The sequence below is a fragment of the Vulpes lagopus genome, chromosome 7, assembly GCF_018345385.1.
Source record: "Vulpes lagopus strain Blue_001 chromosome 7, ASM1834538v1, whole genome shotgun sequence".
Taxonomy (NCBI): domain Eukaryota; kingdom Metazoa; phylum Chordata; class Mammalia; order Carnivora; family Canidae; genus Vulpes; species Vulpes lagopus.
In genome coordinates, this window is record NC_054830.1 from 50,247,082 (window position 1) to 50,259,473 (window position 12,392).

The 12,392-nt window shown below is 50.2% G+C and overlaps 1 protein-coding gene across 12 annotated transcripts in view; it reads right to left on the reverse strand.

Moving 5' to 3' along the window:
- ATP2B2 (ATPase plasma membrane Ca2+ transporting 2) overlaps positions 1–12,392 on the reverse strand; it is a 378,806-nt gene that overhangs the window by 73,391 nt on the left and 293,023 nt on the right. For all 12 annotated transcript variants that reach the window (XM_041761348.1, XM_041761342.1, XM_041761344.1 and 9 more), the window contains 3 exons: positions 10,879–11,076; positions 4,551–4,808; positions 3,202–3,327 (listed from right to left, as the gene is read on the reverse strand). In XM_041761348.1, the coding sequence (XP_041617282.1) occupies positions 3,202–3,327; positions 4,551–4,808; positions 10,879–11,076 (582 nt within the window). The remainder of the gene's footprint in view (positions 1–3,201; positions 3,328–4,550; positions 4,809–10,878; positions 11,077–12,392) is intronic.

Below are 12,392 nucleotides of genomic sequence, written 5' to 3' on the forward strand. Positions count from 1 at the left end.
GGTCAAGACAAGGGGCATAAAAGCCCAGGGCCACAGAGTGAGTTCATTCCAAAGCCCAGATCTGCCTCAGTCCAGCCCAACCCAGCCTTTTCTACAATAGCCTCGCCTCCTTCCTCTCTCTGACAGACAGTGCTTGAGCCCCAGGGAAGAAGCTGGCCATGACCTCCCGGTAGCTTCACACTCAGGGCTCCCCGCTGCTGCACAGGTCTGGGTGAGAGGATCCATGTAGAAATCACAAGTGTGATGGCATCTGTCCATCTGTACAGGGCCAAGGATGGATGGGCCCACACAATGAGACCATTAGATCTCTGTAGGAGGCAGGGCTAGATGAATTTTACTCCTTAATTTATCTGAGATGGTGTGCACTGAGCAAAATCAGTCAGCATCATGGCGCTGTGCTCCAATGGGCCAAGCACAGTGTGGGTGTCATGGGTGAAATGTGAGTCCCAAGCCATCTGGGGGGTGCCTGCTCAATGCCAGGGGTGGGCAGAGAAGGCTTCTTGGAGGAGGTGAGGCCAGAGCAAAGGGACAGGAGTTAAATGTGTAGCCAGGAAAGGGAGAGGGCCATCTAGGAAGAGGGAGCACCTCAGCAGGGGATGGCAAAGTGACCAGGGCAAGTGTGGGTACAGGCTGAGGGTGAGTGTGATGGACCTGTGACTTGCGTGCCTAGGAGGGCACTGAATGCAGTGGCTGTTCAGTGCCTGGGCCTACTCTATCACTCCCCCAGCACCCCACAGCCTGTGGAAGCCTTGCTCATACACAGTCAGTAACCAGGAACTCACTACCTTTCAGGCAGCCTCTTTCGTCCTAGAATGGTTCTGACATACAGAATTCTTCTCTTTCCAATTACACTGCCTTCTGTTGGGCTGGCTACACCTCTTTCTCTGCCCACCCTTCCTTCCTCTCCCCGTGAACCTGGCCTAAGCCACTTGCCCCTCCCAGCCCCATGGGGTCACTTTCTTCAGCCTAGCTCACCCTGCACTCTGGTGAGCTTGGTGGGTCCTGCCTCTTGCTTTCTTTTTGCCACCCTCCCTGCACTCATGGTCTCCGCAAAGGTAGTGGGCACACTTTCCATAATGAAACAGGATAGAGCTCTAGGGAAGGCGACTGGATTACCAGCAGTTCAAGAATCAGCAAAAACCCATCAGAATCTCCTGGCCTCTAGTGTATCCTGCCCTATCTTGCCCACAGGGACATCGCAGGAGACCTTGGCTGCCCTCTCCTGACATCCAGAGGCCCAGGGTCTACACTATTTACCTGGGCTTCCAGCTAGTAGTACAGGTAAAAACCGAAAAAGTTGGTGTGACTTGGGCTGGCTAGCTGGCTTCCATCCATCTCTGCCCAGTTTAAGTCTTTTCCAGAGTGCCCCTGCACCTGTGCCCATCTCCTTGGCTGGTTTATGATACAAATCAGTGATTCTGAACATTTTTTTCCCCTCAGCCTCCTGCAAGGTAACAACTATGCTCTTCTGCCTTCTCTAAACTGTATGGAACCTTTGTCATCCATCCATTTAGGCTCAGTGCCTCCACCTGACTTCCAGTGATCCAGACGACCCAGCAGGCTACTTCTCCCAGGGATGATAGCCTCTCTGCCAACCACTTCAGCTCAGAGGTCAGAACCAGGGCCATAGGGCCATGTCCATTTACATAACCCTTATGTGGCCCTAAGTTCCAAGAAGGCATTTGAAGCTTTCTATGATCCCTTGGGCCCCAGGGCCTTTGCACTTGCTGTCCCTTCACCTAGAATGTTCTTTCTTCTCATTGTGCTGGTTTCAGCTCAAATGCAACCTCCTCAGACAGGCCTTCTCTGACCACCATGATTCCTGTTCCCTTCCTCAGAGTCTCTATTTCATTACAATGGTATAATGTCTTCATCCATCCTACTCTGCAGACCCGTTGATCTTTCTCTTTGTATTGCGAGGACATCCCATATTCCTTCAGAACTCTGTGTCTTTCACACGTTTGCCTCGGCTAAGAGGCCCTTGTCCACAGCTCTGGTAAGCTCCTACTTGCCCTTTAAAACCCAGCTCAATTCCACTTGGAGTAGTTCTGTTCCTTTCTTGGCTTTCTCCCATCTTCCTTGCTCCTCTACTGTGGAATTAGCTGTTTGTTCAAAGGTCTGTTCCCCTCAGCCTCTGTGGGCTGGGGGCTCTTCGGGCAAGGGAAGGCTCTGAATCATCATGGGTTCAGTGCTCAGCGCCGGACCTGGACCAGAGCAGCTGCCTGGAGGACGTTTGCTGAGGAGTGCTGGACAAGGAGGCCCTTTGTGTGTCCCTGTTAAGGGGGTGTCTCCTTCAGCTGGGGCCTCACCTCTGCAAGGTCTTTCCACCTCTTCTCTTACCCCCTGCAGCAGCCAGAGTGAGATTTTAAGAATGTAAATGTGACCAGTTCCCTGTTTAAAACTATTTCAGATGATCCTCAACACACTTAGAAAATTTCTGAATTCCTGACTATGGCCAATGAGACCTGACATCTGGGCCCTCCACCCTCTCCATCCTGCTCACAATCTTCCTGCTTCAGGGCCTTTACACTTGCTGTTCTCTCTGCCTGGTATACTTTCTCCCCACAAAGTTACAAAGCCAGCTCTTTCTTATCATTCACCACTCAGCTCAAACACAGCCTCTCCTGACCTCCCCCACCATCTACCTCCCATCATTGATTTATTTTCATCATACGCCTACCACCCTCTGGAGTCTTCGCAATGTCTACCTCTTCTCATCACACCACAAGCTTCTCCAGGCAGGGGTCTCATCAGCCTCACTCATTGCTATATCTCTAACACCCAGCCCAATGCCTGGCATGTGGTAGGTTGGTATTTTGGTATTTTGGAAAACTTTTCAAAATAATTGTCACCCTACTGATGCTTTCCTGTCCCTCATAAGAATAGGCTTTGGTGTCTCACTTTCCAGAAGACCAAGTCACTAGGAAGTAAGTTCTGTGAGGGCAGGGATTCTTTGTTGATTTTATTTACTGTACTACCTCTAGGGCCTAGAGCAGTGCTGAGTGCATGGTAGGCTCAGAGTATGTTTGTTGGGGGAAAGAGAGGCAGTTGTTATTTGGGGCTGAGCTGGCTGGAGATCTGGAGCCAAGGAACAATGTCTCTGAGAACTTCCAGCCCCATGAAGGGGACACAGGTGCCCCCCCGCAGCACAGAAGTAGGAACTGGCAATGGGACTGAGCCCACTGTTGGGCCACATCTCACCTGACAGCAGCATGGGGTCCTTGTCCACGGACTTGCGCACCTGGTCAGACTCCCCTGTCAGGGAGCTTTCATCAATCTTGAGGTCATTGCCCTGAATGAACAGGCCGTCGGCAGGGAGGAGGTCACCTGGTAGGAGGAAGGGCAGTAGAGTCAGCAGGATCTCAGGTGGCTGGAGGGTCTTGGAACATTTCTTTAAAGGTATGATTGCAAGGTTAAGTTCACTACTGGGGGACTGGCTGCCTAGAGGTCTCAGGGTGTGGAAACCAAGATGGCGCCCATCACAGGTCAATATGCATCTAAAGACTGGAGCCAAGGTGAATTGCACAAGGCCTGGAGGACTGAGGCTGGGCCCAAGAACAATCCTAGTTCAAGTGGGTATGTGTTTCCATTTATAAAATGCTCTCGTAGCCTGCTGTGGATTTGGGGTCCAATTTTCTCAACGATTCATGCTTTTTTGATCTCAACTATGGTTTGGGAAGTTGTTTAGGAAGGAACTAGCCTGTCCTCACTATGCTAAGGAGACCCTAAGACAGGCACATTATCAAAGGAAACCAAGCCTCCTAAGGCAGAGTGAAGAGGGCACTCCAATCTTTCCCCCATCTTCTGCATCTACTTACCCAGGGCATGTCTTGCCTAAATTCCCTTTGATGCCATTAGGCCTGACCACTGTCTCCATGGCAGTATCACAGGCCTAGAATGTTTGTTCATCCACGTCCACTCCCTACAACACCTTCTCTAGCCCAACAACCACTCATCAATAGCCAAATCAGATGTAGGAAATGGATTGCATCTCATAAACCCATTCTGAGTGTTAGTGGTCCTTGGAGTATTATGCTGAGAAGACTTCTGTATCTATGCTTTGAGCTGTGATTTTTTTAAAAAAGATTTTATTTACTTATTCATGAGAGACATAGAGAGAAAGGGAGAGGCAGAGACATAGGCAGAGAGAGAAGCAGGCTCCCCGTGGGGAACCTGATGTGGGACTCGACTCAGGACCCCAGGATCATGACCTGAGCCAAAGGCAGATGCTTAACCTCTGAGCCACCCAGGTGCCCCTGAGCTGTGATTGATTAGTAACATCTGCTACAGGTGGAGGTTTTTGAGACTAGTAACACATGTGCCATGGATTTGCCATTTCTGACTTTAAGTGGATTCTGGAATCCTACCTCCTTTAGGGAGTAGCCTTCTACCTCCCAAAGGATCTCAGAAGATATCTTGGCTCACTCGAAATGAGCCTTCAGGGACCAACCCCTTCACCTGGGCCAGCCTCTCTGGGTCTGTCTGCCTATCCTGTCCCACCTCTGCCCAGACACTAGGTCTAGTCCTGGCACTGTGGCTGGGACACTTACCATATTTGACCTGGGCGATGTCCCCAACAACAATCTCAGCCACAGGGATCTGTACCACCTGGCCAGCCCGGACCACGGTGAACTTCTGCTCCTGTTCAATGCGGCTCTGCAGGCCTCGGAACTGCTTCTCTTTGCTCCAGTCATTGAAGGCCGTGACCAGGACCACACAGATGACTGAGAGGAGAATGGCTGCCCCCTCGATCCAGCCTGCCTCTGCCTCCCCTTCATCCTCTGCCCCGCCCTGGGCCGTTGCACATCCTGCAGAGAGCAGAAGGAAGCAGGCAGGGTGGGGTCAGCCAGACAGGAGGAGCCCACGGGGATGGATTTAAATCCTAGCTCTGCCAAGCAAAAAAACACTGATCATTAGATGAACCTGATCCAATTGATTCACTGCATCTGGGTGGTAAGCCCTTTGGTTTCCTGCCTTTGTTCTAGGTGTGAGATCTTGGACAAATGACTTCACCTTGTGAACCTCAGTTTTCACATCTATAAAAAGGAACAGATATGCTCTGTCTGGGGGGCCTATTGTGAGGATTGAACTTCAATGAGGTGAGGTCCTTGGCAGCTCCAGCACAGACCCAAACAGGAGAGAGAGGCCTAATTCATGAGAAAAGAGCAAAAGTGGGGCTGTAAGAGAATGAAGGTGATCAGTACTGCATGTGCTTTAGGGTCTAGAGTGCAGTTTTGCTGGTGGGCTTCTTTCCATGCTTCCAGCAACCAGGGGGGCACGTCTCCAGACAGCAGACTCGGGGTGGGGCTAGGGGTGGGGGCAGGATCCACAGTTCCAGGCCAGTCCTCCAACGGGCTAGTTCTAATCCTACCATTGCCCCTGTAAGATCCTAGGGAACTCACTCTCCTCCCTGAGTAGCAATGTCCTCCTCTGCAAAATGGGAGTCACAGAGACCTCCTTCCAGGTTCCAGGAAAGGACAGTGGAAGCTCCAGCCAGGGCTCATGGCATTTATGCAGCCATTTCTGGATTTGAGGCCCTACTACACGGTGAAGCCACCCACACTTCAGGCTGCGGGCTGCTTCTCTGTCCTACAGTGACTCAGCATCCTACACCCTTGCACCATTGAACCTCCCAGTCTGGTTCTCCCAATGGCTTGATGCCTGAGAGGGCCCCCCTATTAACAGAAAAATAAAGGATCAGACACATCTGATATAAAGGTTTCAGGTCTGGCCCGTGGGGCACTGAGTCCTAGATCTCTCCAAACTCCTTCACAGGAGTGAAGCAGAACTGCTGCAGCAGAACTAGCCCAGACTCTTCCCCGACCGAAGGTGGTGAACAGCCTCTTCCATGGAAAGTGACACTGAGCAGCATCTGATTCTCCATTGCTGGAAAACTCAGGGGTGTTCCCTTTCAGGGCACCTGGGCAGGGGACTGGACCATTCACCAATTACTTGCACCAAATACTCATTTTAATTCTCAAGCTGGCCAAGAGAAGTGGTTCATAGAGGGGTGGATACTCACCTGGGGTCACACAGCAGATCTGGAGTTTGAATCTAGGCCTGGAATCTGATCCTGGACCTGGCCTGCCTACTGTACCTGAGCCCAGTGGCCCCTTCTGGCATGTGCCGCCCTCACATGCCAAAGACCCATGGCTGACTGTCTGGAAGTCCAATTCAGTCCCAAGGAAGAGAGAACAGTTTTGAGAGACCCCAGCTGGAGGCTGGGGGTCAGAGGCAACATGAGAAGAGGGCCACGTAGTATCAGGGAATGTTTTCCAGCTCCTGGAGGCATGGAGGTCAAGGCTAGCTGGTGGCCTAAGCTTTGGCCAACCCAGAATCACGCAACCCAGCAGCATGTGTCACTGGAAAATTCTACAGCTTATACTGACCCAGTCACTCCCTGCAGGCTAATAAACAACCACTTCATTGCACAAGGTCCTTGATGTCACTCTTTTTTTCTTTTGGAATTTCAGACTTTTCCAATAATTTTAAATTGTTTAACTGGACCAGCTTTTAGTGCTAATGATCATCATATTCGTGCTAACAATAACCGATATCAGGCCAGCCTTGAGTTTGAATCCCCACTGTGCCACTTCATTGCTGTGTGCCTATGACCTAGCTACTTAACCACTGCACCTCAGTTTTCTCATCTGCAAAATGGGGGTGAGGACAGGCCCACAATCACAGGTAGCTGAGAGGACTCAGGGAGGGCCTTATGTAAAGCATTCACCTTACCAAGCACACGTAAACACAGAGCAGAAGCTTGCTTGCTTGCTTTCTTTCTTTCTTTCTTTCTTTCTTTCTTTCTTTTCTTTCTTCTTTCTTCTTCCTCCCTCCCTCCCTCCCTCCCTCCCTCCCTTCCTTCCTTCCTTTCTCTCTTTCTTTCTTTTTCTTTTTTTCTTTCTTTAGATTTTATTTATTTATCCATGAGAGACAAACAGAGAGAGGCAGAGATATAGGCAGAGGGAGAAGCAGGATCCCTGTGAGGATCCTGATGTGGGACTAGATCCCAGGATCCCAGGATCATGACTTGAGTCAAAGGCAGATGCTCAACCACTGAGCCATCAGGATTCCTGAAGGTGCTGTTTCTTGTTGTCCAGTGTACAGGGTGTATAAATGCATTTGAGGTCCACAGACAGTCTTGAATGCATTTGAGTTCCACATCCAGCTGGAGTTCAGCACCATGTGATGATGGGGGCAGGGAGGGGAACGAGATTGCTCCTCAACCATCATAAGTGACACCAGTGGAAGCCCCAGAGACTGGGAGAGTCCGGTGAACCTTGCTAAACTGAAATCCAGTCCATGGAGATGGGCTTTTTTGGGTTTCAGGGGAGTGACTTGAGATACAGAGCCCCAGTGCTTTGCTTTATGGGACTTTTGTTACTCTCTGCCTCTGCTACATGCTTTGTAAATGGGAAGACTGTTCTTTCCCTGTTGCATGCTTCATCAATGCCTTGCCTCCCCCATTACAGATTATAGCAATTACAAGCATTCAGGACACTTAGAAATAGCCCAGGACCATGGAAAGCCTTTGGGTTCTGGAATTATAAAGACTTGATTTCGAATCTAGGCTCTGCTGTGTGATCTTGGGTAAGTGACTTGGCCTCTGAGTTTCAGTTTGAAAAGCTATAATGTGGGATGACTTTCTGAGCCCAGAGGCTTCTAAGGGCCTGGCATATATTGGATACATGATAAGTGTGTCTGCTCTCCATTTCCATGAACTACTCTCTTTGGACTGACTCTGGAAGCCATGGGTATGATGGTTGAACAGGATTCACTCTTTTCCCTTGACTCCCAACCCTGCCTGTTGCTTTCGTCTATTCAATACCAAGGAGCCCTTTGGGTCCTTGAGGCCTCTCTGCCAGCAAAAGCCTATTGGTTTTTACTTCCTTCTAAGAAGCATCTGATGGTCACACAGTGCTTTGGCATGGCCAGAAAGTGGGGCTATGGATTACTGGGTGAGGCCTTCAGCTACCAGGAGCTGCTGGACCCTGGGAACAACTCCTGCTATCCCTGGTGCAATCAGGGAGGAGAGATAAGGGAGGGGAGGAAGGGGGCTCTGGGCAGGCCCTGCTGAGATCTCCTCTGGGGCCCTTCAGACTGGGGCAAGCACAGGTTCTGAAGATTGTGGCCACAGGGTCTTGGGAGCCTGCAGCTGCTCTCTCTGGACCTGGGGATTTGTAGGGTTTGGCTTTTGTCTGTTTGACCTCAGGGAACCTGTCTGGCCTCTCTGGACCTATCTCTACTTGTCCATCAGTAAAACAGGGAAGCTAATTTCTAGATGGTTACTAGATCCTGGCATCAAATAAAGGCCCTCGAAAGCGGAAGAGACACACATATTTTCTAAGCACCTACTATGTGCCCGTCACTCTGCTGACACTCAGACACTAGAAGAGCTGTCACGGGCAGGGAATTGGGCCCAATCCCAGCTCTGCTATGAGCATCCTGTGTGACCTCTGACAAGTATCTGGAGGCTCCTGAGTCAAGAAAGCAAACAGGAGAGGGCTATGGGTGCTGCAAGGCTCTACAGCCTGGAAGTCCATCACCAGCAGCATTCTGGACATGACTAATGAAGCTTGAGCCTGACTTGGCGGGCTGTGGTTCTGGCAACATGGAAGGTCCAAGACTCAGAGCCTGGGCTGGGTCCTGGATATTGGGGAGTACATATAGCCACAGAGTACAGGAACTGTACTGGCCCTATGGGGCCAGAATATGTGCAGCTTCCCTCATCTACCCAGATCTTGGCTTGAGCTGGCGTCTCAGCTGGAGACAGGGTGGGGCAGTAGAAAGCACCAGAAGACATGGGTTTAAGATCCATCCCTACTGTCTAATAAGCTGCGTGACCTTGGGTAAGTCCTTCACTGTTCTGGGCCTTGGTTTCCCCCTCTCTAGGATGGAAGAGGTTGCAGCCATCTGTTTGGAGGGCTGTCTGTGGGGAGGCTCCTCCTGGCACACACTAGAAGCTCAATCCGTGCTCCTACTGCACCCCCTCCACCATCTGCCCTCTGACTTCAAATCTTGCACTAAACTGGGTCACAGGAAGCCACTTACCCAGGTGGCACTGACACAGTCCCATCCCTTCCTGAGGAAATGCAACTGAGGGATAGGAGCGTGGGCTCAGAAGCCAGAACGTCTGGGTCTGAATCATGGTTCTGCTGCTTCTTAGAGTGTGACCTAGCAAGTCACTTACTGTCTCAGGGCCTCGGCTCCTGGCAGCACCTACCCACAGGGTTGTTGTGATGATCAAATGAATTTCTACTGTAAATACTCCCAACTAGTGGTGGCTATAAAAATAGAAGAATGATCATTATTATTATGCTTGTGCATAAGTTTTATTCCAATAGCCAGGTTCAATCTTCTTCTACATTTTCTATGAAATTCCTGCAAAGACTGCTTCCCAATGTGCATCATCTTATAATGTCCTATGTGAAAGTTCATCCCAGAATTCACTGTCAGGGAACATACTATCTTCCTAAACAACTGTTTTCCCTCCTGGTTGCATAGCTTGAGCTATGCAAGTCATCCTAATTCTCTTTCTGCCTTGGCTGCCAGGAAGCTCAAAGTCAAATTTAAATCCCAATCATGGTAGCAAATATAGTGAGTTTATTTGTTCCATTCTTTTCCTGTCTGACTTTCTATTTGACTTCGTCTTGTGAGATGTGTCCTTCTTGTGTATTTCCTCTCTGGAAAGAGGTCATGCAGGATAAAAAGCAACTTAGTAATATAACATAAAATTGAGGTAGTTGGCCTAATAGACTTGTTTATCTCATTTCTTGGGGAACTCAGGCTTGAGAGAGGGTGAGGGGACAGATGATCAAGGAATTGCGGAGACCACCTTCTCGCCTGGGGGAAATGAGGCCCACGATGGGTATTTCTTGTAAACTATTCACTTTCTATTTGCTTGCTTGAAGTAATGAACATAGTAGGATTATCTTTTTATGTAGGGCATTCATTAAAAAAATGCCAGATGATAATTAATAACAAGTGTTTATAATATCCTACTAATGAAAAACTGGATTATAAAAATCCAACAAAACAATATCTCTTATGTGATCCCATTTATCCTGTAATGTGTGTGTGTCTATCGTGTGACATGGGTTTGAAAGACTTTGTCATTGTAAAGGATAGATAGAGTCATCGAGTTGATAAAGCCCCAGCCCTTAGCCTTAGCAGGTGCTCAGTTCCATTAGAAGTCCTAAGTTCTGAATTTGAGAAGAGTGGGTCTGCTCCAGAACCTTTCTTGGATGAACGGGACAGTGTTTCCTTGGCCCACAGAGCAGAGTCCCCATTCAGAACTCAGGACAGATTTTGGGAAGCCCACTTGAGACAGGGACTCCTCACGTGGGAAAACATATTCAGTGCCAGCCCTTTGAGTTGTGTATGATATTGAACCAATCTTGGGATGGAAACGTGAGGTAGGAGGAGCAGCATGGATGCTGAGTCCTTCTCACACAATGTGCAAAGGATATGATCCAAGAGGGGGACTGGAAGGAGGAAGTCTGGGGCAGCCACACCCATGGTGGTAGCAGGTCTGGCACCCACTCCATGTCCTTGAGCGAGTTAATGCACTTCTCCATACCTTGGTTTCCTCATCTTTAAAATGTGCATAATCATGGCCCTTACCTCATGGGGCTTTAGGAGGATGACCACTCAGCCCAGAGCTCAACACACCGTAAGTGCTCAGTACATGCTCACTGTAGTTATTCTCAGCGTTGGTGCAATCCTTGCATCTCACACATAGGAGAAGTGGGGGATGTGAGTCAGGCCCTGCCTCCTGGGCCTCGGTTTCCCCACCTGGAGGGAGCCTCGGCTGAGCCCCGGGTACCCTCAGGCATGGCTGGGCCTGCGTGTTGCAGGCTCGGGAGTGGGGGGTCTTACCTTCATTGCTCTCTCCAGGCGGGTGGTAGAAGGACAGTCCCAGGGAGATGATGGCCGCAATTTCCAGGATGATCAGCGTCACATCTTGCAGTGCCTCCCACACCAGCTGCAGGAAGGTTTTTGGCTTCTTTGGAGGTATAAAGTTTTGCCCAAAAATCTGCTTTCTCTTTTCCAGATCTGGAGCGGTGCCTGGCAAACCTGTGGACAGAGCGCAGAGAGGTTGGCCTGGGCGGCCTGAGAGAGATGCTCGCGATCTCAGGATTCGGCCTGTGTGCGGCAGGCCCTGTGGCGAAGCACAGAGAAGGGGAGACAAGGCAGGAAACTTGCAAGGACTACCCAAGAGGCCAGCGCCCAACACTCGCTTCAGGCCCAGAGTGGGCTCCTGTGAAACGCCAGAGACACAATGTAGTGGGGTGAATACCACCACCCCTCCGCATATGGTATGTCCACGTCCTAATTCCTAGAAACTGTGAATGTGACCCTAGTTAAGAAAATGGTCTCTGCTGACGTAATTAAGTTAAGGATCTTGGGACGATGTCACCCTGGATTATCTAGGTGGGCCCTAAACCCAACGACAAGTGTCCTTTTAAGAGACAGAGGGAGAAGACACAGACTCAGAGGGCACAGGCCATGTGACGGTAGAGGTAGAGAGGGCAGGAGGCAGCCATGAGCCAAGGAATGCCAGATTCATGAAGGAGCCCAAAGAAGCAAGGAAGGGCATGTTCCTTAAAGCTTCAGGAGGCAGCACAGCCCCGCTGATGCCTGGTTTCCAGACTTCTGGTCTCCAGAACTGTGAGAGATAAACCGCTCTTACTCTAAGCCACCCAATTTGTGGTCCTTTGTTACGGCAGCCACAGGAAGCAACTACCCAACGCCAGGCCCACCGTGCACCACACCCTTGCTCCTGCTTTGTGTTTCCTCCTTCCCTCCCCATTGAGCACAGACTCGGAATCCTCTGCCTGGGTTTGAACCCCAACCTGTGCCTCCATCTCTCTGAGCCTCACTGTCTTCCTCTACGATGCAGATGACTGTACCTAGCCCATGAATGGTTCTGAGCATCTTATGAGATAATCCATGAGGTCAATGTTTGTTGAGCACCTACTATATGCCCAGCACTGTTCTAGACACTAGGATAGAACAGTGAGAGACACAGAGCATCCTCCCAGAGGAGTTGACCTCTCAGTGGACACAGGCGACATGCTCAAGTGGTTCCTGGGGGCTGTCAGACGCCCAATCGAGGCTAGTGGTCATGGCTCATCTTATAAACCAGGGGGTAAAGCACAGTCCTCATCATGCAGGGCTGGGACACAGTGACCTTCTTCCAACCCACCATTTCTTCACTTCCAGACAATTCTCCCTGACTCACCAATCCGATCCTCTCAGCAGCTTTTGGAGGGTTCCTCACTGCTTCTAGAATAAAGCCCATGTTTCTCAGCCTGGCGCTCTCGATGTGACCCCCCAAGCTGTGTTTACAGCCGCATTTCCACTACTTGGCCTGCTCCCAGCCAGACCAG